The 27,395-nt window shown below is 49.7% G+C and overlaps 1 protein-coding gene across 1 annotated transcript in view; it reads right to left on the bottom strand.

Annotated features, from left to right (window-relative positions):
• Positions 1-4,072: 4,072 nt before the first annotated feature.
• The window catches only part of wwox (WW domain containing oxidoreductase), an 81,817-nt gene continuing 58,494 nt past the window's right edge, over positions 4,073-27,395 (bottom strand). Inside the window, exon 9 of the mRNA XM_084672414.1 lies at positions 4,073-5,186. Within this exon, the coding sequence (XP_084528540.1) occupies positions 4,995-5,186 (192 nt within the window). The 3' untranslated portion in view covers positions 4,073-4,994. The remainder of the gene's footprint in view (positions 5,187-27,395) is intronic.

Consider the following 27,395-nt stretch of genomic DNA (forward strand, 5'->3'; position numbering starts at 1 on the left):
GTTATTCTACTGTAGGTGCCTATAAACACTGGTGTGCTCCTCTCAGCCTGGTGTCCTACTCCATTCGAGCAGAAGACGGAGTGATGCCACAGCAGAATGCATTCTAATAGAGAGGAAAGCAATTAGAGGAGAGGGTAGGAGACCAAGAACCTTCCTGTTTGACACACACAGACTCTCTCTCTCTCTCTCTCTCTCTCTCTCTCTCTCTCTCTCTCTCTCTCTCTCTCTCTCTCTCTCACACACACACACACACACACACACACACACAGAAAGTGGGTTCTCTCTCTCTCCCTCTCACACACACACGCACAGACACACACAAAACACATTCACAAACTCACACAAAACACATTACTGGGGATGAGTCAATTAAATGTGTAGTGATTCATAGCACTTGTAATTAATCACCAAGGTGTGTGTTTTAAGAGGTGACTCCACTTGCATTCATTCATTACACACACACATAGACACAGAGACAAACAGACACATACACACACAGAGACAGAGAGATAGTGAAGGGACAGAGTAGCGGTGTGTGGGAGGGTAAACGGAGAGAAGAGGATGTCTGGGTGAGAGAGAGAGAGAGTTAGAGAGAGAGAGGACCAGTGTGTGTGCGTGTGGAGTGTGTGTGCGTGTGTTTTGGTTTCATAATCAAATGGGATAGCCCTGATGTCTCCAGATGGCTCTAATCAGACATAGAACAGCTCACTCATTTTCTCTGTTATTATGTTACTGTTAGCAGGCTGTAAAACAAGGCTAATATTGCACTTCATATAATATTCTACCCCCCCCCCAAAAAACAAAAAAAATTCATACAGATATTTGCATAATTGGTATTTCTTTAAGACATAACAAGTGCTTTTCAGCACTCTGTAAAATACAATTTCTTAAAGCATAACACATACCCAGCTACACAAGCCGCGCACATACATGTGCAGCTATGATACTTACATATCTGATATATGTGTGGGCGTGACCTCATGTCTGATATCCCCCCCTCACACACAGACAGATATACAGGCCCTGCCCTGAGCTCCAGAGAGGAGACGGAGCCTAAGTAAGCGGTTTGTGGGGTTCTGCGTCATTTAACCTGGCTCAATACTCACTCCTGCCTACGCCCGACACACCTGGTCACACAAGATGACACGCGCTGTCCTTAGAGCCTGCACACACACAGGCACACACACACACGCTCACACACACAGGCACACACACACACACACACACTTTCACGTAGCTCATACCCTTTCCCCTCAACAGCACTTAACACAGTTCATCCCCAACTCATCCCCAATGCTCTGTCATGACCAATGGGTGTAGAGATCAGCGTGCAGAGCTATTGATTAGGTTCATCAGCGTTAGGGTTGGTGGTGGAGAGGTGCAGTATTGATTAGGTAGAGTTAGGGTTAGTGGTAGAGCGGTGCTGCATTAGGTGGAGAGAGAGAGAGAGAGAGAGAGAGAGAGAGACAGAGAGAGAGAGAGAGAGAGAGGAGAGAGAGAGAGAGAGAGAGAGAGAGAGAGAGAGAGGATGAAGAGATCTGTGCAGCAAGGTTAACAATGATACCTAAATTGGGGAAAATAACACTGGGGGAAAATATGAATTGAGCTGGAAAAGCAGAGCAAGAATGAAACACAATACCACACACACACACAAACACACTCAAACACACTCACATACAATCATACACATATACCGATCACAAGCAGCTGGACCTATTCAGTAGTGTGACAAGCACAGGTCAAAGGCAAGCTACTGTAGGTGTGTGTGTGTCCTTGCCGTGGCTTGGGGGTAAAGTGGAGCGTTAGAGAGTGTGTGAGCAGTCAGGCGTTCTCCAAGATTATCAGCCTGTCACCAACCACTGGACTGCTGTACTGACAAATCCTCTTATTTCATTTGACTTCTCGCTCTCGTTTGCTTTACTGCACTCCTCCTCTCTCTCCACACTTGTTCTCCACTCCTTCCCTCCCTCAGGGCAGTTACAGCTATGTTTCTCTTCTAGTATTTGGTCATTCACTATGTTTTTATTCAAGTTTTTGTTATCCCTCCCTAAACCCGCCCACCCTTTTCCCCATCCTACCCTCACCCCACTTAGCTAACACTTCCTGGTAGCAGAGGGCTAATAATTGTACTTCAGTTCAAGAGCGCGTTTTTCTTCATGCTTCAAAGCTGTGTCAGACCTGACATCCTTTCCCTTCCACCCCCACATCCTCTCTATGTTCTCCCACAAAGGGTCTGTGGGACACGTCCACGTGTTATTACGGTGCATGTGATGATCATGTGATGATCATGTCTGGATGTGTTGTCTATACAGCTACAAATCACAGTGATGCGCGAGTGATTGTTTCTACGTGTGTGTGATGAGAGCGTTCTTGTTAAAGGTACAATATGTATGATTTTTTCTGGATATTTCCCCCCAATAAACATATTGTGTAGCTAATGAGGCCCTCTGAGAGCAGTTTAGTAACACGACAGCTAGCGGGATGTCTAATGTTGAAGGGGCCCGCTACTTTCCAGCCAATTATGTTCCAGCAATCCTGTTCAAACAGTCGCCTTCGGCGTGGCGGTCCCTCCTCATTGTCATATTTTGCTAAACCACCTGTCAATCAATATGTATTTCAATATCATTATGTATTTGATAATGTTGCAGATTCCAGCTGTGGTTTTAATTTATCGTTTCTTGACTGTAGTCAGACAAGGGATACCCTGATAACTACAATACAAACATTGATAGAAATGACATAGTGGCATTACATTATAACATTTATTGAACATACAATACAATAATCTATATTTTAGTAGACATGGTTTTGGTTAAGTATGGACTTGACAATGACAATAATGCAAGTGTGTGCATCAAGTGTAAGATTATTAGTTAATTTCAATGACTGCAATCAAATACAAATCAATAAGTTATTTGATCACATCTCAAAATTAAAACAAAACATGAAAAAAAAGAAAAAGGAGAGGGAGTGAGACCAGGAGAGAGAGAGAGAGCAGAATGGACATGAGAATGGGGAACAGGGAAAGAGAGGGAGAGACCGATGGAGAGGGAAAAAGAAAAGGGAGTTTATGGCTTGCTGGGGTCCGATGGTGATTTCCCCCCAGCAGGCCTGTATTGAGTCCAGCCTGAGCTGCTGCATTGATTGAGATCATTAACTATATCAGCGCCCTTCTGGCCACTCAAAACATCCAATACCATGTTACAAAGACGTTATAAAATCAATTGTTTCATAATTATTCTCTGAGAGGTTAAATTTATCATAAAAATAAGATGAAAATGTCAGCCAGACATTGTAGCTACAAATGAGTGAACATTCACAAAGTCCCCAATATGTTTTTGGTTTGGTGGTTTGTCTTTAAATGTGTGTTATTAATGTAAAATCTGGTAATTAAACTACCTGTAGGTTCAGACACGCAACCTGATTTGCTGAGAGGGACATTCCAGCACTGTACTGCACTGCACTGCACTGCACTGTACTGCACAGCACTGTACTGTACTGCACTGCACTGCACTGCACTGTACTGTACTGTACTGTACTGTACTGTACTGCACTGCACTGCACTGCACTGTACTGTACTGTACTGTACTGTACTGCACTGCACTGCACTGCACTGCACTGCACTGTACTGTACTGTACTGCACTGCACTGCACTGCACTGTACTGCACAGCACTGTACTGTACTGTACTGCACTGCACTGCACTGCACTGCACTGTACTGTACTGTAATGTACTGCACTGCACTGTACTGTACTGTACTGCCCTGCACTGTGGACACTGTGGACACTGTGGACACTGTGGACACTGTGGACTGGGCTAGGGTTGGGATGAGATTAAGGGTGGAGGACAGGGTTAGGGTTGAGTTTAGGAATAAAATAGAAATGGAGTCGGGGTTAGGGTCAGGGTTTAGACTGGGGTCAGGGTTGAGACTGGGGTCAGGGAAAGAGTCAGGGTCAGCTGAAGAAGAGACGAGGGAAAGCGAGGAGCAGGGTGGCATACTGGCCATCCCTAGCTTTCCCCCTGGAGGCTGGGAGGACACACAGCAGCTGTGCAGAGGAAATGAGACACACACTGGATTACAACGTCTTTATTGAGTTCTTCTTCTTCTTCCTTTACAGAAACAACCCAGTGCAGCGCCGAGGCCTGAGGAGCTCCATGCTCACCTTCCAAACACCACGTCTGGAGACAACCCTCCAATCACCAACTTTCTGACAAACACAACCCTCCAATCACCAAACATCAGTCAAAATAACCCTCTCTTACCCCTACCTCAATACCCCCCCCCCTGGACAGAGCACCATGGCAACCACACCTTCTAAGTAGAGACGGTGCAAACCCCCCACACATAACTCTGCCCTGGGCTCTCCTCCTCAACCCTCGTTGCTATGGACACAGTGCTTGTTGCTATGGACACATTGCGTACTGCAGCTCCTCAGTGTTCTACTGTCTTTAGGCTGACCAATAGGGAGACCCCAGATGATGTCCCACACAATTCTGAAGAGAAAATGAGGTGTAAATATTGTACAGTATAAAATCAAAACAAGTCCACTGTTACTGTGTATGTATTGTATATATCAGTCTTCCTGTTTTCTGTCTTTGATTTTCCTCGTAAGAATGAGCACAATGATGGATCAGTGTCTCTACGGCCACAGCCTGGGCTGGACACTCCTCACTAGCAGAAACACTAATTACAGGTTGGACACACACACCCACACACACACCCACACACACACACACACACACACACACACAGAGAGGACTCATGGCAGGCAATGAGGAAGTGGCAAAGATGCTTGTCTGGGCTGTACTTGTAGTATGTGAGCATCTTCTGTCTGGAACTGCATTTCTAGGTGTATTCTACACCTCATACTAAAGTGTCCAAATGGTTTGGCAACAGTTATCACAGTTCTTCAGCGCCATGGTCTCCCCAATCCCGGTTAGCTGGGCCTCCTTCCAAACTGTGGTTGGTTGGTGACTCATGCAGGCCTGTTGTATCAGAGGGCCTGTGGGCCAGCAGGCCTCTCTGAGACCAGGCGCTCGCTTAGCTCCCACAGGCTGGCGGCAGTGCTCTGGTCCTGGGCCTGGGACGAGGCCAGGCAGCGGAAGCAGTTGTTGAAGTACATCCCTCCCAGTCCCTCCAGCTCTGGGGCCACGGCACAGTACACTGTGGTGGCTGCTCCCTGTTGCTGTGGAGAGAGGGAGAGAGAGATAGAGAGAGAGACAGACATACAGAGAGAGAGAGAGAGAGAGAGAGAGAGAGAGAGAGAGAGAGAGAGAGAGAGAGAGAGAGAGAGAGAGAGAGAGAGAGAGAGAGGGGAGAGAGAGTATACAGTATACTGCTGGACCAGCTACACACACTTTCCTCCAACGCAGACAATGATTCTGGGGCGCATCACCATGGGAACAGTATAAGCTTGTACTGTACATATGTGTAAACTGTATGTTTCTGTGCGTGTGCATACTGCTGTGTAGTTCCTGGCAGAGACTTCCTCAAAGCAGCACACGATGGAGGTTCCTATCCATACGAAGGTTCCTTACGGATGAATTCTATTCAAATATGGCAACCGTTTCCCCTTCACACACACCCACACAAACACACACTCACCTTTCCTAAGTGACATTTTGAGGATGTTTGAAGTTTGCTCTGATGATTGACTAAACAGCATACGAGTCATCTCTCTTTCTATATATATATATATATATATATATATATATATATCTGTCTCTCTCTATATATACACACCTCTGTCTCTCTCTCTCCTGCAACAAGGGTGATAACTCCATCAACCATGACACATCAAACGCTTCCTAATAAGTCGATCAGAGTCTGACAGCGTTTCATCCTCTCTCATCTGCTCTGGAACTTGATTAACAGTGCAAAAGCTAAATGCAGTTTCAAACTGAGTTCAAAAAGAGAGTGTTAGTTAGAGGTGACCTCATCTCTCCTGTCACACCTTCAGAAGGTGAAGTAATCATGGTTAGGCCTACAGAGAAAGAGAGGGCGGTGGTCAGGGCTCTCTAACAAGTTACTAAGTTATAGAGCGTCTTCAATGTTGCTTCATGCTCAGGATGGTAACCAGTTCAAAAGTTCAGGAAAGATAAAGAGACAGTGAGAGAGAGATTGATGGTAGGAGAGAGAGAGTGAGTGATGGTAGGAGAGAGAGACATTATCTCACCTATATGAACTACACGTGTGTATGGTTGTGACTGTAGGGTCAATGTACAGTGTAAAAAGTGTCTGTTCAACTAGAACACATACTGATATATGTATGTTTCTCCTGTGATTACAAATGCAAGTGTGGATGACCAGTTTCCCCCCAGAGCAGCCTCGTATCAGTCTGCTCAGAGTCACCACTTGAACCCTCCAGTTCCTGAGATGTCCCCCCTCTGAACAGACACCTTACAGAGGTGTCACTCTGCTCAGTGTCAGGGTCGGAAACATCAGGAGGGTACCCTTTACCCCTCTTCAAAATCATGACATAATGTAGCACCAGAGCGTCGTAGACCCAGACCAGACTTACCAAAGCCTTCTGTGCCCTAAGCAGGCCCTAGATCAGCAGGAATATGCTGGTCTGGTCTGAGAACAGTACAAGAGACCTCCATCAGCAGGCCCTAGATCAGCAGGAATATGCTGGTGCAGATGCTCTTAGAACCATGTCTTCCACCCCCACCATTCTAGAACCTCATAGGAGAACATTCCAGAACTTCCTAGACTAGCAAAGAGGACAAACTTTATCCAGCAATAATCAGTTAATGACAAGAATTAGCAAAGTAATTGTCACAGAATGTAAAGTTTGGATTGTTGTGTTTCGTCATTAGCTGTCAGTGAGATCGCCACCCGAAATATGATGACCCTGCATGCGCCCATGCCCTGCCATCTGGAGTTACGTCATTAACCTCTGCCCCCTGCCCCGGGTCGGGGTCAGGGTCAGGGTAAACACTGTATATATTCCCAGTACTGTGGAGCAGTCTGAGGTGACCTGTACATACACCTGTACATAGCAGCACTTATGCATGCTGAGGACAAACATCCTCTCAGGTACTTTTACACTCTCATAACGGCATGTGCTGAATTACAACAATGACAATGGAGATCAAAAGATACTGTATAAGAGTGGAAAGTCATGTCAGGCACAGTGGAGTGTTCATGTTGGCCCTATGTGCTCCACGCTCCTCTGGTTCTGCTTGTAGTGGTGTTAGAGCTCACTGTCAGCCAGTGCTGCAGGGGTCAGTGAGCTCAGACCATCACTCTGTCTAGTCTGGGTCCGCTACCACAATGTGGGTGATTCTGTTCAATAATGTTTCTTTTCAACCTGTGGTGTTCAGTATAAATGGAGGTGTCTGATTTTTAATCTGTGCTGAAAATATTTTACATTTAATAAATAATTATTGTGACAAGACAATGTGTGACTGTATAGTATCTCTGGAGGTTTTTTTGTGTGACTGCATGTATAAGTGACTTTTCTGTGTGTGTGTGTGTTTGTGTGTGTGTGTGTGTATGTGTATGTGTGTGTGTGTGTGTGTATGTGTGTATGTGTGCGTGTGTGTTTTTTTGTGTTGTCCAGATCCTCTAAAACATCTGTACCTTCTAGGCGTACTATAACAGGTCCTGTAATCTAGAAATCATCTATTCTAGTCAAGGTCCAGGAACATTTTTAGATTGTACAGCAATAGTACAGCTTTGAAACATTACTGCACATGGCTCTCCAAACCAGCACAATACCTGTGAGACTTTATTTCTTTCTTTCCAGGGAGAAGGTCATTTCAGTTGGGTTTAAGGATTGATGTTCCCTCGACCGGCCCTGTGGCTGTACTGCAAACAACAGTAAACAACTATGAAGGAATTTGACCTGTGGTCTAGAATATAAGCTATGGCTGTTAACCAATCAGATTTCTAGGTCTCAACTGCAGGTTGTGTAAGCACTCTTTGCTTTCATCCCTCTTCATGTGAGCAAGGAGCAGAGAGGCGCCAGTTCTGCTCTGACGTCTGGGTCTATTACAGCATCCATTAGCCCAGAGGATGCAGGAGACCTCGGGGCCTGGGGCCACAGGCTCCCCTGGGGGGCGTTAGGCACCAGATGGAGAGGTGGTCACAGGCCTCCCTCCCTTCTCATTCCATACTTTCTATATTCCTTTACCATTTCCACCATCTATTTTATATTCATATTGGAGGTGGGAGGTTAGGAATAGAGAGAAAAGAGAAGAGGTAGAGTAGGTAGGAGAGTTGAAATAGAATAAGAAAAAAAGAGGCATGAGGGAAAGAATAAAGACAGGAGGGAGGAGAATAAAGACAGGAGGGAGGAGAATAAAGACAGGAGGGAGGGAGAGGAGGAGAGGAGGATGGGAAGAGAGGAGGATGGGAAGAGAGGAGGATGGGAAGAGAGGAGGATGGGAAGAGAGGAGGATGAGAAGAGAGGAGGATGGGAAGAGAGGAGGATGAGAGGAGAGGAGGATGAGAGGAGAGGAGGATGGGAGGAGAGGAGGATGAGAGGAGAGGAGGATGGGAAGAGAGGAGGATGGGAAGAGAGGAGGATGAGAGGAGAGGAGGATGAGAAGAGAGGAGGATGAGAGGAGAGGAGGATGAGAGGAGGATGAGAGGAGAGGAGGATGGGAGGAGGAGGTGAGAAAGGGAGGAGAGGAGGGTTGCTGGAGAGGTGGAAAGACAAAGAGAGGAACACAGAGAAGGGATGTGAGGAGGGCTTTAGGTGCAGCCAAGGGGAAAACGAGGGGATCAGAAGGACTTGCGCAGCAAGTGTGAAACTATCTCATTTTTAGCTTGCGAGAGGACTTCAGAGGTGATCCGCACAACCTAATTATTTTCCCCCAATAAAAGCAACATATGCTAAGACAATAAAAAGCCTTATTGGACACCTATTCATTAAAGAGCAGCAGTAAAGAGAGCAGGTATTAGGCTTTTAAAGGCGCTCGTCTTGGAGTGGAGATGTGCTGAGCAGTTCTTTAACAGTGCCATATGGATGCACAGACCAGTGTTAAGGAGCTGAATTAAACATGAAGAGACCCCTCACTTTATTAGGCATGGCCCCTCTTTCCTTCTCTCTTCCTCCCTCAGTCTTTCCTTCTCTCTTCCTTCCTCAGTCTGTCGTTCTGTCCTTCTCTGTTTTGCAGTCAGACTTTCTCTGGGTTTGACTTCAGAGCTTAGATATGAGATTTCTTGAACAACTTTTTTGGTCCTGTTCCTAATATCTTAATATTTTTTTAATCTCCAGTGTCTTCCAGCACACATAGGAGAGGGTATCTGGCCAGCGTCAGATCATAACTGAGTGTCAGGCCAGCAGACCAGACACATGAAGTGCCCGCCTGCTGAAGCCATACAGCACACTCTCATGCACTCTTCATAAAACACATGAACCAAGCTGAGACAACACAGACTATATCAAATTAGGAAGGACATGTTTTCAAATTAACAATACATCCCATATGTATTTACTCCATTCATGATATAATAAGTTGTCTGTTACATATAATATTCTTAAAATACGCACTTCTTTAGTTCTTTAGTCTTTCAAAAATGTGTTTTAAATTTATTCATTTCTTTGGCACTCCTTTCAGAGCTCCCTCTGTTTTCCACTCTGCGGCCCTGGCTGCAGTAACGAGGGAAGCTCTGTTTTCCACTCTGCGGCCCTGGCTGCAGTAACGAGGGAAGCTCTGTTTTCAAAGAAAAGACATAACTGGCCCATTAAACCCTCATGGTAATGATATTAATTTGGCAGAAACGTGTCATTTTCACAGGACACCAACTTGAGAGGCACCCTCACACCCTCTGTCACAGGAGAGCAGGCAACAGTAACATTATGAGAGAGTTCCAGGGATGTAATGGGTTAGATAGTTGTGTCCTTGGTCATCCCATCTACAACAGAGGCTCTGTCTCTCCTCTTCCTCCTTTCTTCTGCACTTCCTCCTATTCCTCATCTCCTCTCCTCTCCTCCTCCATCCCTCCTCTCCTCACTCAGCTGGCCTGCTCATCAAACCCCCTTTCATCCTGCCATGCACTCCTCATCATGAACACTTTCTCTTCTTTTCTCCTACTTTCCTGATCTGTTAGAGACTTTATTTGTGGTGTGTGTGCTAGTGTGTGTGTGTGTGTGTGTGTGTGAGCTGAGTGTGTGCTCCAATGACAGAGTAATAGCCTGTGACTAGCGGAGCATGTCCAGCTACTTAACGCCTTCTCCCTCAAAGTAATGAGGCCACTGGGTCTGAGCCCAGAAGTGGTAATGATGGCCCAGTCTGACTGTACATATATGTGTGCGTGTGTGTGTGCGCGTGTATATGTGTGTGTGATTATTTGATGCATCTAAGTAAATGTGTGTGTTAATAGGTGTTTGTGTGTTTGTGTTGAAGCGCACACGTGTATGACAGCTCAGTGTGAGTTGATGTGTGTGTGGGGCAGGCGGGGTGAGAGTGGGGCCAGTGTGTGGGATTAAGAGTGAGCAGGGAGAAAGCTTTGCATTTAGAACAGCAGGAGGTTGGTTCTCTGCGGGCGGACATTCCCTCTGGGCTAAAAACCTCTGAGACAGCCCACCTCACTCACACACACACACATACAGTTTTAATACTAATGCTCTGTTTCATGACACTGTTTGTGGTCTGTGTTTGACGTGTGACTCCGATGGTTTATCAGCCTCTCACAGTAATGCAGCTACGTCTGCTTAGCACTGACACACACACAGGTGCACACAGACACATACACACAGGAAGACGCGCAGACAGTAGTGTACAGTCAGGTACACAACCGCTGCCCCTCTGACTCCTGCCCCCCCCACACACACACACACACATACACATACACACACATACACCCACACTGTGGCAACCTCTAAGAGTGTCAGGAAACTCTACAGAAGGACGTGACCGTGCGCAGTATGAAGCACAGCCTCATGGAAACTGTATGGAATGTGTGTTTGACGGTGTGTGTGTGAAGGTGTGTGTGTGATGGTGTGTGTGTGAAGGTGTGTGTGTGATGGTGTGTGAAGGTGTGTGTGTGAAGGTGTGTGTGTGAAGGTGTGTGTGTGATGGTGTGTGATGGTGTGTGATGGTGTGTGTGTGATGGTGTGTGTGATGGTGTGTGAGATGGTGTGTGAAGGTGTGTGTGTATGATGGTGTGTGTGAAGGTGTGTGTGTGAAGGTGTGTGTGTGATGGTGTGTGTGTGTCCAGAGTGACCCTATCCTGTGCTCCTAACCGGTTGAATGCAGGCTGCATATATTAGTGCTGATGCTCCAGGATGTAATTATGCTGCTGTCTGGACAGCCCCACTACTCACATTTGTTTTAATAAAGTTGGTCTCCAAGGTTATGAACTAGGGGTCACCTTCATTGAAAGAATACAAAACTATACTCCTTTAACCCCCATCACCCCTACAACCCTACATTACCCCTTTAACCCTACATCACCCCTTTAGCCCTACATCACCCCTATAACCCTACATCACCCCCATAACCCTATATCACCCCTTTAACCCTACATCACGTCTACTACCCTAAATCACCCCTTTAAACCTACATCACCCTATAACCCTACATCCCCCCTTTAACCCTACATCACCCCTTTAACCCTACATCACCCCTTTAACCCTACATCACCCCTTTAACCCTACATCACCCCTTTAGCCCTACATCACCCCTTTAACCCTACATCACCCCTTTAACCCTACATCACCCCTTTAGCCCTACATCACCCCTTTAGCCCTACATCACCCCTTTAGCCCTACGTCACATCTATAACCCTACATCACCCCTTTAACCCTACAGCACCCCTTTAACCCTACATCACCCCTTTAGCCCTACATCACCCCTTTAGCCCTACATCACCTCCACAGTATTTTCCCGATAAGAAGCAGCAGCTGGTAGGGTGTGTTCTTGTTTGTTTTGTTGAGGAGTTTGTCTTTAAACAATAACCTCTGGGGCACATGCTGCAACACTAAAAACAGACTCTCAATTATCCAGTACCTGGCAGTAGGGAGGGAGGGAGGGACACACACACACACACACACACACACATATTCCCCCTCCTCACTTGATCCTCTAATACAGGCTGTCCGGCTCACAGGTCCCTGCCTACCAGCCCCTCCTTCATCTCCTCCTTCATCTCCTCCTTCAAACAGCATAGCAGAACGGCCGGCCTGCAGCCTGCAGCCTGACTGACAGCCAGCAGAATGGAGGAGAAGCCCAGGTGTGGTAGAGCAGGTGCTTTGTCCTGTTTAACACCACCTAATGGGGGATCAGACTCCTGTCAGGCAGACAGGGAGAGATGGGGGAGGACGGGACACACGCAGGTTACATCAGCTGGCAGAGGACACATGGTGAAGGACACCTTTAATCTGGCCTCCACACCCGGAGACAGGTCGTCTGTTAGATCAAACAAGCGGAGGATGAAGGAGCCCTTCAGCTCCAACTGGTCACATGACCGTCGTGAAGGTTTACACATGTGGAGTGACTGCAGTCTCCGCCCTGCAGCACTGCAGGTGTGGCTCCGCCCTGCAGCACTGTAGGTGTGGCTCCGCCCTGCAGCACTGCAGGTGTGGCTCCGCCCTGCAGCACTGTAGGTGTGGCTCCGCCCTGCACCACTGCAGGTGTGGCTCCGCCCTGCAGCACTGCAGGTGTGGCTCCGCCCTGCAGCACTGCAGGTGTGGCTCCGCCCTGCAGCACTGTAGGTGTGGCTCCGCCCTGCACCACTGTAGGTGTGGCTCCGCCCTGCACCACTGTAGGTGTGGCCCAGGAGAGAAGTCTGAACCCAGACGGCCACACCACAGCCTGCTTTCCCTGATGGATGAATATCATATCTTCATCTGGAATATGAAGGCATGTTTAAGTACAGGAAGGACCATTCCCCCAGGAGTGATCCATCCTGGTTCCAGAGGACTCTGTCACAGGTCAGGGAACTTCCCTTCATGTCAACATGTTTCATTACAAAGGGCTGTGTGTGTATCTGCATTCAACCCTCAAATGATATGCAGCTCTTTTTTCTGGTTTAGACACACGTTCAATGTGGCAGCCACACAGAGAGAAATGATCTCCAGGGCCCAGGACAGTCAGGACCATGGCAGCTCTGCTGGTGGTCTTCTAGAGTATTCTAACCAGTGAAGTGGCCCAGGCTCTCACTGCCAGCCTACACATTCACACCTGTCCTCCTGTTTGTTGACCACTGCTGAGCTTGTGTGGCACAGTAAACACACACACACACTGTACACAGTCTCGAACTAATACCCCCTCCCACACACACACACACACACACACACACTGTACACAGTCTCTAACTAATACCCCCTCCCACCCACACACACACACACACTGTACACAGTCTCTAACTAATACCCCCTCCCACACACACACACACACACACACTGTACACAGTCTCTAACTAATACCCCCTCCCACCCACACACACACACACACACACACTGTACACAGTCTCGAACTAATACCCCCTCCCACACACACACACACACACACTGTACACAGTCTCTAACTAATACCCCCTCCCACCCCCACACACACACACACACACACTGTACACAGTCTCTAACTAATACCCCCTCCCACACACACACACACACACACACTGTACACAGTCTCTAACTAATACCCCCTCCCACCCACACACACACACACACACACACTGTACATAGTCTCTAACTAATACCCCCTCCCACACACACACACACACTGTACACAGTCTCTAACTAATACCCCCTCCCACACACACACACACACACACTGTACACAGTCTCTAACTAATACCCCTCCCACACACACACACACACACTGTACACAGTCTCTAACTAATACCCCCTCCCACACACACACACACACTGTACACAGTCTCTAACTAATACCCCCTCCCACACGCACACACACACAAACAGGATTTGACCGGTTTATGCACTAGTGATCTGAGCACATAATGAAGTGTGGCATATCAAGCTAAGAGCTAATGGGCTGTGAAGTCATTAGTGAATACATATGCACACACCCCCAAACACTCACACACCCACAAACACACACACACACACACCCACAAACACATACACACCCACAAACACTCACACACCCACAAACACACACACACACACACCCACAAACACTCACACACCCCCAAACACACACACACCCCCAAACACTCACACACACCCACAAACACACACACACCCCCAAACACACACACACCCACAAACACACACACACCCCCAAACACACACACACCCACAAACACACACACCCCCAAACACACACACACCCACAAACACACACCCCCAAACACACACACACCCCCAAACACACACACACCCACAAACACTCACACACACACAAACACTCACACACACACAAACACACACACAAACACTCACACACACACACATCATCACTACACGTTCAAACACAACGCACACATAGACACCACCAGCACTTCGTCCTCGCCTCGTCTACACCTCACCCTCTACCTCTCCAGTCCTGATCCTCCTCCTCTCCTCTCCTCTCCTCTCCTTCTCCTCTCCTCTACCTCTACTCTCCGCTCTGCTCTGCTCCTCTCCTCCTCCTCTCCTTCTCCTCTCCTCTCCTCTCCTCTTTTCTCCTCTCCTCTCCTCTCCTCTCCTCTCTTCTCCTCTCCTCTCCTCTCCTCTACCTCTCCTCTCCTCTACCCCTTCTCTTGTCCATCTCCTTTCCATTCCTATACTGTACTCCTTTACACATCATATCCTCCACCATTGCTTCAAACTGGATTAAAAGTACTTTACATTAGGTCACTGGAGTTATGGCACTTGAAAATCACCCCATTATCATTTTTCCCCCAGCAAACGGCACATCCACACATTCACGCTCTCTCTGTCTCTGTCTCTGTCTCTCTCTCTCTCTCTCTCTCTCTCTCTCTCTCTCTCTCTCTCTCTCTCTCTCTCTCTCTCTCTCTCTCTCTCTCTCTCTCTCTAATACACACACATAATTACCATATCCTGTCATTACAGTGAGGTTGTGACGGCCATGGCGTGTGTCTATGTGTGTGTGTGTGTGTGTGTGCCAGCCAAGCAGCCAGCCTGCCTTTGTCATTGATGTTAAAAGCTCTGTACAAATGGGTGTCCAAAATGTCTGTCAGAGTGAGAGAGGATTGCAGCCAATCAGAGCAGCAGCCAAGGCTACGGTAGGAATAAGTTTCATCTGTCATGATTGGCTCTACTTCTACAAAAAAAAGAATACCTTAAAAATATTGCAATTATTACATTGATTACGATGATTTGCCATAAGGTAACATCAAGGTGGTGCCCGTTAAATGGATGACAACATTTATAATAAATTATGAATCTGCATTAAAGTGTTTCATAGTTATTGCCTATATGGCCTAAGACTATAGTCTTGTAGTACTGTAGTAAAGTCGTACTGTACAGAGTATGGAGAGCAAGGACAAGGAACTGTGGTCTGGCTGTGAGCAGACACACTTTCATGGTCGGTTTAAATCTGTGACTGACAGGAACATGGGGCCATTACAAGGACCAGGAGAACAACCGGTGAGGGCAGGAGGATCAAACCCCCACTGGGAGAGGAAAGGAAGACAAGAGGAGGAAGGAAGGAAGGAAGGAAGGAAGGAAGGAAGGAAGGAAGGAAGGAAGGAAGGAAGGAAGGAAGGAAGGAAGGAAGGAAGGAAGGAAGGAAGGAAGGAGCGGACAAGCTAAGGAGAGGAGAGGACAACTGAGTGGTGAGGAGAGGAAAAGAGAAGACTTCCTCCACAGAGTGCCTCCTCTCTTCTCCTCCACTCCCAAAACAACCTTGTCTCTGTGGAACACAAGCAGGATTTATCTAGCATGACTTACTGCCCTGCTGTGACCCTTCCCCTGACTGCATAGTAGGGAAGCAGTGTGTGTGTGTGAGTGTGTGTGGTGAGTGAGTGTGTGAGTGTGTGTGTGTGTGTGTGTGTGAGTGAGTGAGTGAGTGTGTGTGGTGAGTGAGTGTGTGTGTGTGAGTGTGTGTGTGTGAGTGAGTGTGTGTATTCTCAGAGCAGCAGACCCAGTGTTGCTCTGGTTGACAGGATCGGGCCAAGTACAAGTCACCTGAGGTAATACTTCCCTCTCCTCCTCTCCTCCTCCCCTCCTCCTCCTCCCCTCTATCCTCCAGGAGCTTTCTGCGTCTTCTCTCTTTCTCTACCTTTTCTGTCTCTTTTTGTAACATTCTCTCGGTAAAAACGCCACTATAGGATATTGCATGAAACACACACACACACGACAGTATGCAAAAAATAGCTTTGTGGAGACCATCTAAAAGACATTCACACATGCACACAAGCATGAACAGCCAAAACAGCCAGAACACATGTTCTATTTCTGTCACTATATCAGGATTTATGAAAGGTATTTCTCACTATGGAAATTGTGCCATTTGAAATAATTTTTCTAACTCCTGCTTCGTTTCTCCCCCTCTACCCTCCCTTCCTCGCCCCTCCCCCTCCCTCCCCTGACAGACTTGAGAGAGCTCTAGAAACCCTCCTTCACTATTGAAACACAAACAGGTGTGTGTTTGTGTGTGGAAGGTAATGATGCAGGAATAACCATAAACAAGACAAAAGCTCTACTCTCTAGAGCTTAGGCACTCATACGCACACCCACAAGAGCAGGCACTGTGACTACTCTAAGTGTATATGTGTGTGTGTGTGGGGGGGGGGGGCGTCTGATGGTGGCATCATGAGTTTGGAGGATGGGAGGGTCAGACAGAAAGAGAGAAGGAGAGCAGAAGAAAGAGAGCATGGAAGAGAGGGGAGGAGGAAGAGAGGGAGAGGAAGAGAGAGGGGGAGGAAGAGAGGGAGAGGAAGAGAGAGGGAGAGGAAGAGAGAGGGGGAGGAAGAGAGGGGGGAGGAAGAGAGGGAGAGGAAGAGAGAGGGAGATCGTTGCCAGGACAGAGATAAGCTAGTGTTGTTCCTTATTTATGTCTCATTGTAGCTACAGCAGGGCAGGTCATAGACACAGTCACCAGAGACAGCATGATGAACTACCTTACAAGACTGGAGGTTCACTCTAGGGAAACTACTCGCTCTCCACCCTCTCTCTCTCTCTCTCTTGCCCTCTTTCTCTCTCCCTCTCTGTTTTTCAGGGAGTGGAAGGGAGAGGGGAGAGAGAAGCAGGAGAGAAGGATAGAGGGAGAGAGCAGGCCAGGCCAGGGTGGGAGGGGGAGAGAGGAGAGAGAGGCAGAGGGAGAAGAGAGGGAGAGAGGAGAGAGAGAGGCAGAGGGAGAGAGGAGCAGTCATGTGGAACAAGCTGATTAAGATGTCTCCTCTAGACATGGAGACTCACTCCCTCCCTCCAACTCTCTCTCTAGTGGCGTGACCCAGGGAGGTAGGTGTGTCTAAACTCATTATCTACCTTAATGAGAAGACAGGGCCAGAGAGAAAGACTATACAGTACACACCTCACCTCTGGAACACACATCCCAGCACAACCACACCACAGCTGAGGTTCCCACCAAAGGAGGTAGGAGGTTCTGAGGAATCTGATTGGCTGTTCATGGGAGCCGGTAGGCGTGTTTAGAGTGTTGTGTCTTGTGCTAGCTGAGGATTTTGCCTCGTAAAGGAAAATGAATGTGTACAAGCAGGATAACATCCATCATCAGATGATAGCAAAGGTCATTCTGGAAGTGATAGTAGGCTATATACACACACACACACAGAGAGAGAGGAGCAAGTACAAAGAGACATATATGCACAGATACGCACCAAACTCTTAAACACACATTGGTGCACAAACACGCACCCAATCAGAGAGAAAACACAGACAGACACTAACCCTAACCCTAACCTAACCCTAACCCTAACCCTAACCCTAAACACCCATGCAGGAGGAGGGTAAGGAGGCTAACCCAGAACAGACTACTGGTGTTAACTCTTCTTTGACTTTGGTGAGAGTTCCAGCAGGTCTCACAGGACTGAGCGGGGGATTCCACTGGGCTGGACCAGCATCCTCATGAGCTCCATCATACAGTCCTGTTCCCTCTCTAACCCTAACCCTAACCCTAACCCTAACCCAGTCCTGTTCCCTCTCTAACCCTAACCCTAACCCAGTCCTGTTCCCTCCCTAACCCTAACCCTAACCCTAACCCTAACCCTAACCCTGCATCCTCATGAGCTCCATCATACAGTCCTGTTCCCTCCCTAACCCTAACCCTAACCCTGGACCAGCATCCTCATGAGCTCCATCATACAGTCCTGTTCCCTCTCTAACCCTAACCCTGGACCAGCATCCTCATGAGCTCCATCATACAGTCCTGTTCCCTCCCTAACCCTAACCCTAACCCTAACCATCCTCATGAGCTCCATCATACAGTCCTGTTCCCTCCCTAACCCTAACCCTGGACCAGCATCCTCATGAGCTCCATCATACAGTCCTGTTCCCTCCCTAACCCTAACCCTGGACCAGCATCCTCATGAGCTCCATCATACAGTCCTGTTCCCTCCCTAACCCTAACCCTGGACCAGCATCCTCATGAGCTCCATCATACAGTCCTGTTCCCTCCCTAACCCTAACCCTGGACCAGCATCCTCATGAGCTCCATCATACAGTCCTGTTCCCTCCCTAACCCTAACCCTAACCCTAACCCTATTCTCATGAGCTCCATCATACAGTCCTGTTCCCTCTCTAACCCTAACCCTAACCCTAACCCTAACCCTAACCCTATCCTCATGAGCTCCATCATACAGTCCTGTTCCCTCTCTAACCCTAACCCTAACCCTAACCCTAACCCTAACCCTATCCTCATGAGCTCCATCATACAGTCCTGTTCCCTCTCTAACCCTAACCCTAACCCTAACCCTAACCCTATCCTCATGAGCTCCATCATACAGTCCTGTTCCCTCTCTAACCCTAACCCTAACCCTAACCCTAACCCTATCCTCATGAGCTCCATCATACAGTCCTGTTCCCTCTCTAACCCTAACCCTAACCCTAACCCTAACCCTAACCCTAACCCTAACCCAGTCCTGTTCCCTCCCTAACCCTAACCCTAACCCAGTCCTGTTCCCTCCCTAACCCTAACCCTAACCCAGTCCTGTTCCCTCCCTAACCCTAACCCTAACCCAGTCCTGTTTACTCCCTCTGGACTGGGGCTCATGCTGGTACATGGAGCTGTGGTTGATGACTGAATAAGGAGAACTGGATGAGACCTGACCTACAGCTAAGCACCACACCTGATCCTGTCACACAGGGTGACACACAGAGGTCAGAGCACACACACACATACAGCCAATATTGAGTGGAGCCTTCCATGTATGCGCTTGTTGACAGATTAATCCTGTGCATTAATTATTAATTGTATTTTATATTGACAGCAAATTCAATTTGAGAAGCAAACATCTGTCAGGCCATCACTGCTTAAATCCTTTACACCTTACATACATGTATAATCATATGACTATTGATTAACACACATCTTCTAGCACCAGAAGGGCAGATTTAAGATCACACACACACACACACACACACGTCTGAATATCAATGGTGGATGTGAGGGTGTCTGTGTGTTGGCATTCAAGTCCTTGTCTGATGATGTCACAACTCAGATGACATCACATAGTTGTGAGTACTGAAGTGAGCAAAGGAGCAGGACAGATGAGGAAGAGAGATATGGAGGAGGAGATCACACACACTGGACCTGAGACATGATGGCAAGCAAGCTACACACACACACACACACACGCAGGAAAAAAATAACATTCCTGAGAAGACCTCCCTTTCTGTGTGTGTTGTCTAAGTTAGTGCATCACTCAGGCATCACTAATCTATCCACAGCAGAGATAACATGTAGATAGCAAAGGGAGATCAATACTGCACTCATACTAGATCTATTGCTCTCCTATCCACACTCCTTGCTGTGTATGATGTCACTGGAGGAATGCCAGATGGGTGTTAACCAGAAGGCTGCTACTAGTTGAGTGTGTTTTCAGCAGTCCTGTCCTGTGAGACCCATCCAGGGTTAGGGTTAGGGTTAGGGTTGGGCCACTGCTCACCTCCATCCAGCAGCATGTGCTGATCCAGCACCACACCAGCCCCCAGCCCCCAGCCCCCAGCCCCCAGCACAGGATGACCTGACCTCCCCCACATCCACCCTGACCTCCCCCACATCCACCCTGACCTCCCCCACATCCACCCTGACCTCCCCACATCCACCCTGACCTCCCCACATCCACACTGACCTCCCCACATCCACCCTGACCTCCCCACATCCACCCTGACCTCCCCACATCCACCCTGACCTCCCCACATCCACCCTGACCTCCCCACATCCACCCTGACCTCCCCACATCCACCCTGACCTCCCCACATCCACGCATGTGTGGCAATGTGTGTGTGTGGGGGGGGGTAGGGTTAGGGCTGTGTGTTTGCATGTTTGTATGCTTGTGTGTGTGTGTGTGTGTGTGTGTGTGTGTGTGTGTGTGTGTGATTGTGTGTGTGTATACTGTAGATGCTGAGCTAGCAGGCCTTCTCCAAGATCTCAAAGTCTTAGAGAAGATTACAGCAGAAACACCGGCCCTACAGGATCACACTGGTAGCTGTCTCCTTCCCCAACTCTCTCTCGCACACACACACACACACACAATGCTCACTACTGGAGAATGGGATTACCAGTAACAACATACAGTATGTGTGTGTGCTGTGTGTGTGTGTTGTGTTGTGTATTCATTGTTAAAGAGTGAGAGATGAATACAGAGGTTGGTAACAGTGCTAGAAGTGCCAGTCTGTCAGTTAGCATGTGTACTGCATTAATCACAACCCTGACACAGACACACTGGGAAAAGGAGAGAGTCTGTCTTCTCCATCACGCCCAGCCACCAGACGCCAGGAGGACAGGAGGCATGAGAAGAGAGGACAGGAGGCATGAGAAGAGAGGACAGGAGGCAGGGGTGTCTGGGGTGGGTCAGTGGGGGTTAAGGGTTAATAAAACAGTGGGATATAATAAGACTGCTGGTAGCTCACTGTGTGTCAAAGCCCTCCCTTAAAAACATCAGAACACACACACACCCACACCCACACACCCACACACACCTACACACACGCACACGAGCCGCTGGGACAGAAGGACATGAGCTGTTCAGTATGCAGCCCTGACATTGTCCAGCACAGCTACGGGACGTTAGTCTCCCCACACCACCACCCTTCACTTGGGATTACTTTATGTTAATAGTAAAATATTACATACAACATCATTTGTCTTTGTTACCATGGCACCCTGGGCTGATTGAAATGCATGTGTTTACCTCTGCAGACAGGTGAACACAGCAAGAAGGGTGTGTGTGTGTGTCTTTAGATTTATTGATTTCACCCCCTCCTGCAACATACAATCACTTTAGCTTGTACATACCAGCCAGCTTCCCTGCTAGTTGACACCACAGCACACCAGCTACATAACCAGCTGAACCAGTTGACACTCTCATAACTCCACACTCAACACAACGCTTGTCATTTAGCTAGCAACACAACGCTTGTAATTTAGCTAGCAACACAACGCTTGTCATTTAGCTTCATAGAGGGATGGAGGGAGGAGAGCAAACTAGCTGGCTCTCATTACTGTCAATTAGAGTCAAGTAGATGAGGGCTGTGGTAGGGGGAGAGGTGGGAGAAGCAAGGATGGAGAAGGGGGGGCAGTGTTGGAGAAGGGGGGGCAGGGGTTGGCATCCCTGCAAATAAGGAAACAGGGCCAATTAAACTGAAAGCAAGAGGAAAATATGAATGATTTAGTGTTGAAACACAGAGAGAGAAACACATATACACACACACCCTCCTGCTCTGCCCCTCTGCTCTACCCCTCTGCTCTGCCCCTCTGCTCTACCCCTCTGCTCTGCTCTACCCCTCTGCTCTGCCCCTCTGCTCTGCCCCTCTGCTCTACCCCTCTGCTCTGCTCTACCCCTCTGCTCTGCCCCTCTGCTCTACCCCTCTGCTCTGCTCTACCCCTCTGCTCTGCCCCTCTGCTCTACCCCTCTGCTCTGCTCCTATTCTCTCCTGACTGTCTGTTAGCTGCTCTGTCGCTTGAGTACGGTGTTCATCAGTGTTTGGTTTTCTGTCTCAACATGTCCCGGGTATTTCTGACTGATGATCGAGAAGGACTTTGGAGTATGTGCCTGCATGTCTTTGGGCGTGTGTGCATGTGTGTGTGTGTGTGTGTGTGTGCGTGTCTATGGGGAGTGTAATCTCTGCCGTCTGAGCCCCTCTGTGTGATGCAGAGGAAGTCAACCCACCAGAGGAACATCAAAGCTCTCTGCTGAAATAACAGAAATAATTAGACAGAAACGCCTCATTTAAATAGAAATGCTAATTAATCTTTTGGTTAGCCCGGTCAGGCTAAGAAAACAGCAGTGTGTGTGTGTGTGTGTGTCCAAGACCTGTTAAAACACATGCTTTGTACTGTTATTAAAAGCTTTTCATTCAAGAACATTGAATCAACATTTGATTCAATGTTTCAAATGAGATCGTTTATTCCTGGTAGATAATAGCCCCTTCAAACAGCCACTTGCACCCCCCCCCCCCCCAGGACAATTGCCACGTTGTATATTCTCTTCACAGATATGGGGAACCAGAGATGATCAGCCACCAGGATCAACACTACACCTTCTAATCCCTGCTGCTTCTAGGAAGCAAGGCTTTACACAAACACCCCCCCCCCTCACACGTCCACTCGAAGCTCTGATGTTAAAGCCTGGCCTAACAGACCAGACAGAGTGAGAGGGATATGACATGGTGCTAGTTAACCTTCCAGTCACCCACACCATCTTCTGCTAACGACAGCACTTTACTGCACAGCCCCTCTGCAAGTTCTAAATTACCTTCACTTGTAACCCACATGCTGCCGCCCTCCCCCCAAAATTAATTGGTTGTTCGGGGGGACTTGGAACCCACCTGACAGGAAGAGTCAGAGAGACAGGAGGACCTGGCCAAAGAGTTCCTTTGTTCAGAGACTACATATTTAATGTTCCAGGGCTCTTTAGATTAAAGGTAACATGTTGTCAGAACTTCAAAGGATGTAAATTATGCATCTCTTCCTTTTGCAGAGATATCAAAGCAGGTAATGAAGATTAACGTTTGTAGACCTCTCATCTCTGTCTGTTTTTCACTCTTTTTTCAGGAGAGGGAAGAAAAGAGGATTGGAGGTCTGAGTTGGAAAGGTTCATCTATCTAGATGTTTGTGTTGAAGTCATTATGGTAGCTGCTGTTTTAATTAAACTTGTATTGGAAGTCTGGATAACTGTTGTTCTGTTTGAAGTGATCAGTATATCTGTGTGTGTGTGCTTCTGCAAGTGTGCGTCTGTTCCCTGCGCTGGTGTGTGTGTGGGTCCTGCGCTGGAGTGTGTGTGTGTGGGTCCTGCGCTGGAGTGTGTGTGTGTGTGGGTCCTGCGCTGGAGTGTGTGTGTGTGTGTGGGTCCTGCGCTGGAGTGTGTGTGTGTGTGGATCCTGTGCTGGTTGTGGCCAGAGGTGGAGCTTGACATTTAGCAGCACATTTCCAACGTTCTGCTTGTAGCTTGTTCCTCACAGACCAGCCTTCAGATCCCTCCACACGCTTATTCTGTCTATCCCACAATGCACCTCTGGCAGGGCCAGGCCCGTTAGCCTAAAGAAGAGGGTGCTAATCTTTCCATTCCATTAGAGTGAATGGCTGCATGGTCATTATCCACTCCATTCACAGCACATACACCAGGACTGGGGCCACTTCACACTGGGGAGGGGGAAGGGAGACGAGGGGATGATGGGGGAGGAGGGGATGACAGGGGAGGAGGGGATGATAGGGGGAGGAGGGGATGATAGGGGGAGGAGGGGATGATAGGGGGAGGAGGGGATGATAGGGGGAGGAGGGGGTGATATGGGGAGGGAGGGATGATAGGGGGAGGAGGGGATGATAGGGGGAGGAGGGGGTGATATGGGGAGGGAGGGATGATAGGGGGAGGAGGGGATGATAGGGGGAGGAGGGGATGATAGGGGGAGGAGGGGGTGATAGGGGGAGGAGGGGATGATAGGGGGAGGAGGGGGTGATAGGGGAGGAGGGGATGATAGGGGGAGGAGGGGGTGATATGGGGAGGGAGGGATGATAGGGGGAGGAGGGGATGATAGGGGGAGGAGGGGGTGATATGGGGAGGGAGGGATGATAGGGGGAGGAGGGGATGATAGGGGGAGGAGGGGGTGATAGGGGGAGGAGGGGATGATAGGGGGAGGAGGGGGTGATAGGGGGAGGAGGGGATGATAGGGGGAGGAGGGGATGATAGGGGGAGGAGGGGGTGATATGGGGAGGGAGGGATGATAGGGGGAGGAGGGGATGATAGGGGGAGGAGGGGATGATAGGGGGAGGAGGGGGTGATAGGGGAGGAGGGGATGATAGGGGAGAAGGGGATGATAGGGGAGGAAGGGATGATAGGGGGAGGAGGGGATGATAGGGAGAGGAGGGGATGATAGGGGGAGGAGGGGATGATAGGGGAGGAGGGGATGATAGGGGAGGAGGGGATGATAGGGGAGGAGGGGATGATAGGGGAGGGGGAAGGGAGACGAGGGGATGATAGGGGAGGAGGGGATGATAGGGGGAGGAGGGGATGATAGGGGGAGGAGGGGATGATAGGGGGAGGAGGGGGTGATATGGGGAGGGAGGGATGATAGGGGGAGGAGGGGATGATAGGGGGAGGAGGGGATGATAGGGGGAGGAGGGGATGATAGGGGGAGGAGGGGGTGATAGGGGAGGAGGGGATGATAGGGGAGGAGGGGATGATAGGGGAGAAGGGGATGATAGGGGAGGAAGGGATGATAGGGGGAGGAGGGGGTGATATGGGGAGGGAGGGATGATAGGGGGAGGAGGGGATGATAGGGGGAGGAGGGGATGATAGGGGAGGAGGGGATGATAGGGGAGGGGGAAGGGAGACGAGGGGATGATAGGGGGAGGAGGGGATGATAGGGGGAGGAGGGGATGATAGGGGGAGGAGGGGGTGATATGGGGAGGGAGGGATGATAGGGGGAGGAGGGGATGATAGGGGGAGGAGGGGATGATAGGGGGAGGAGGGGGTGATAGGGGGAGGAGGGGGTGATAGGGGAGGAGGGGATGATAGGGAGAAGGGGATGATAGGGGAGGAAGGGATGATAGAGGGAGGAGGGGATGATAGGGAGAGGAGGGGATGATAGGGGGAGGAGGGGATGATAGGGGAGGAGGGGATGATAGGGGAGGGGGAAGGGAGACGAGGGGATGATAGGGGAGGAGGGGATGATAGGGGGAGGAGGGGATGATAGGGGGAGGAGGGGATGATAGGGGGAGGAGGGGGTGATATGGGGAGGGAGGGATGATAGGGGGAGGAGGGGATGATAGGGGGAGGAGGGGATGATAGGGGGAGGAGGGGATGATAGGGGGAGGAGGGGGTGATAGGGGAGGAGGGGATGATAGGGGGAGGAGGGGGTGATAGGGGAGGAGGGGATGATAGGGGAGGAGGGGATGATAGGGGAGAAGGGGATGATAGGGGAGGAAGGGATGATAGGGGGAGGAGGGGATGATAGGGAGAGGAGGGGATGATAGGGGGAGGAGGGGATGATAGGGGAGGAGGGGATGATAGGGGAGGAGGGGATGATAGGGGAGGGGGAAGGGAGACGAGGGGATGATAGGGGGAGGAGGGGATGATAGGGGGAGGAGGGGATGATAGGGGGAGGAGGGGATGATAGGGGAGGAGGGGATGATAGGGGGAGGAGGGGGTGATATGGGGAGGGAGGGATGATAGGGGGAGGAGGGGATGATAGGGGGAGGAGGGGATGATAGGGGAGGAAGGGATGATAGGGGGAGGAGGGGATGATAGGGGGAGGAGGGGATGATAGGGGGAGGAGGGGGTGATATGGGGAGGGAGGGATGATAGGGGGAGGAGGGGATGATAGGGGGAGGAGGGGATGATAGGGTGAGGAGGGGATGATAGGGGGAGGAGGGGGTGATAGGGGAGGAGGGGATGATAGGGGGAGGAGGGGATGATAGGGGGAGGAGGGGATGATAGGGGGAGGAGGGGATGATAGGGGGAGGAGGGGATGATAGGGGAGGAGGGGATGATAGGGGAGGGGGAAGGGAGACGAGGGGATGATAGGGGGAGGAGGGGATGATAGGGGGAGGAGGGGATGATAGGGGAGGAGGGGATGATAGGGGGAGGAGGGGATGATAGGGGAGGAGGGGATGATAGGGGGAGGAGGGGATGATAGGGGGAGGAGGGGATGATAGGGGTAGGAAGGGATGATAGGGGGAGGAGGGGATGATAGGGGAAGAGGGGATGATAGGGGGAGGAGGGGATGATAGGGGAGGAGGAGGGGATGATAGGGGGGGGAGGGGATGATAGGGGGAGGAGGGGATGATAGGGGGAGGAGGGGATGATAGGGGAGGAGGGGATGATAGGGGGAGGAGGGGATGATAGGGGAGGAGGGGATGATAGGGGGAGGAGGGGATGATAGGGGGAGGAGGGGATGATAGGGGGAGGAGGGTATGATAGGGGGAGGAGGGGATGATAGGGGAGGAGGGGATGATAGGGGGAGGAGGGGATGATAGGGGAGGAGGGGATGATAGGGGGAGGAGGGGATGATAGGGGAGGAGGGGATGATAGGGGAGGGGGAAGGGAGACGAGGGGATGATAGGGGGAGGAGGGGATGATAGGGGGAGGAGGGGGTGATAGGGGAGGAGGGGATGATAGGGGGAGGAGGGGATGATAGGGGGAGGAGGGGATGATAGGGGGAGGAGGGGATGATAGGGGAGGAGGGGATGATGGGGGGGAGGAGGGGATGATAGGGGAGAAGGGGATGATAGGGGGAGGAGGGGATGATAGGGGGAGGAGGGGATGATAGGGGGAGGAGGGGATGATAGGGAAGGAGGGGATGATAGGGGGAGGAGGGGATGATAGGGGGAGGAGGGGATGATAGGGGAGGGGGACAGAACAAGACAGGAAAAAAGGGATGAGGTGGAGAGATGACTAGAAGCTGCGAGGGTTGAGAGGCAGAGGAGGAGGAGCAGGAGAACCAGTTATTCTATTGGAATCAGATTCCTCTTTAACTCAACATAGACTTATTGATCACGACACAACTACATTAGCTTCAAGAGGAGAGAGAGGACAAGGAAAGATGGGTGGATAGAGAAAGAGAGAGAAAGAACAGAGAGGATGAGATGATAAAGACAGAGAGTGTATGAGGCAGACAGATAGTGTATGAGGCAGGCAGAGAGTGTATGAGGCAGACAGATAGTGTATGAGGCAGACAGATAGTGTATGAGGCAGACAGATAGTGTATGAGGCAGACAGATAGTGTATGAGGCAGACAGAGTGTATGAGGCAGACAGATAGTGTATGAGGCAGACAGATAGTGTATGAGGCAGGCAGAGAGTGTATGAGGCAGACAGATAGTGTATGAGGCAGACAGATAGTGTATGAGGCA

This window comes from Hypomesus nipponensis, chromosome 14 (genome assembly GCF_054491055.1).
Source record: "Hypomesus nipponensis isolate SF chromosome 14, ASM5449105v1, whole genome shotgun sequence".
Classification (NCBI taxonomy): Eukaryota; Metazoa; Chordata; class Actinopteri; order Osmeriformes; family Osmeridae; genus Hypomesus; species Hypomesus nipponensis.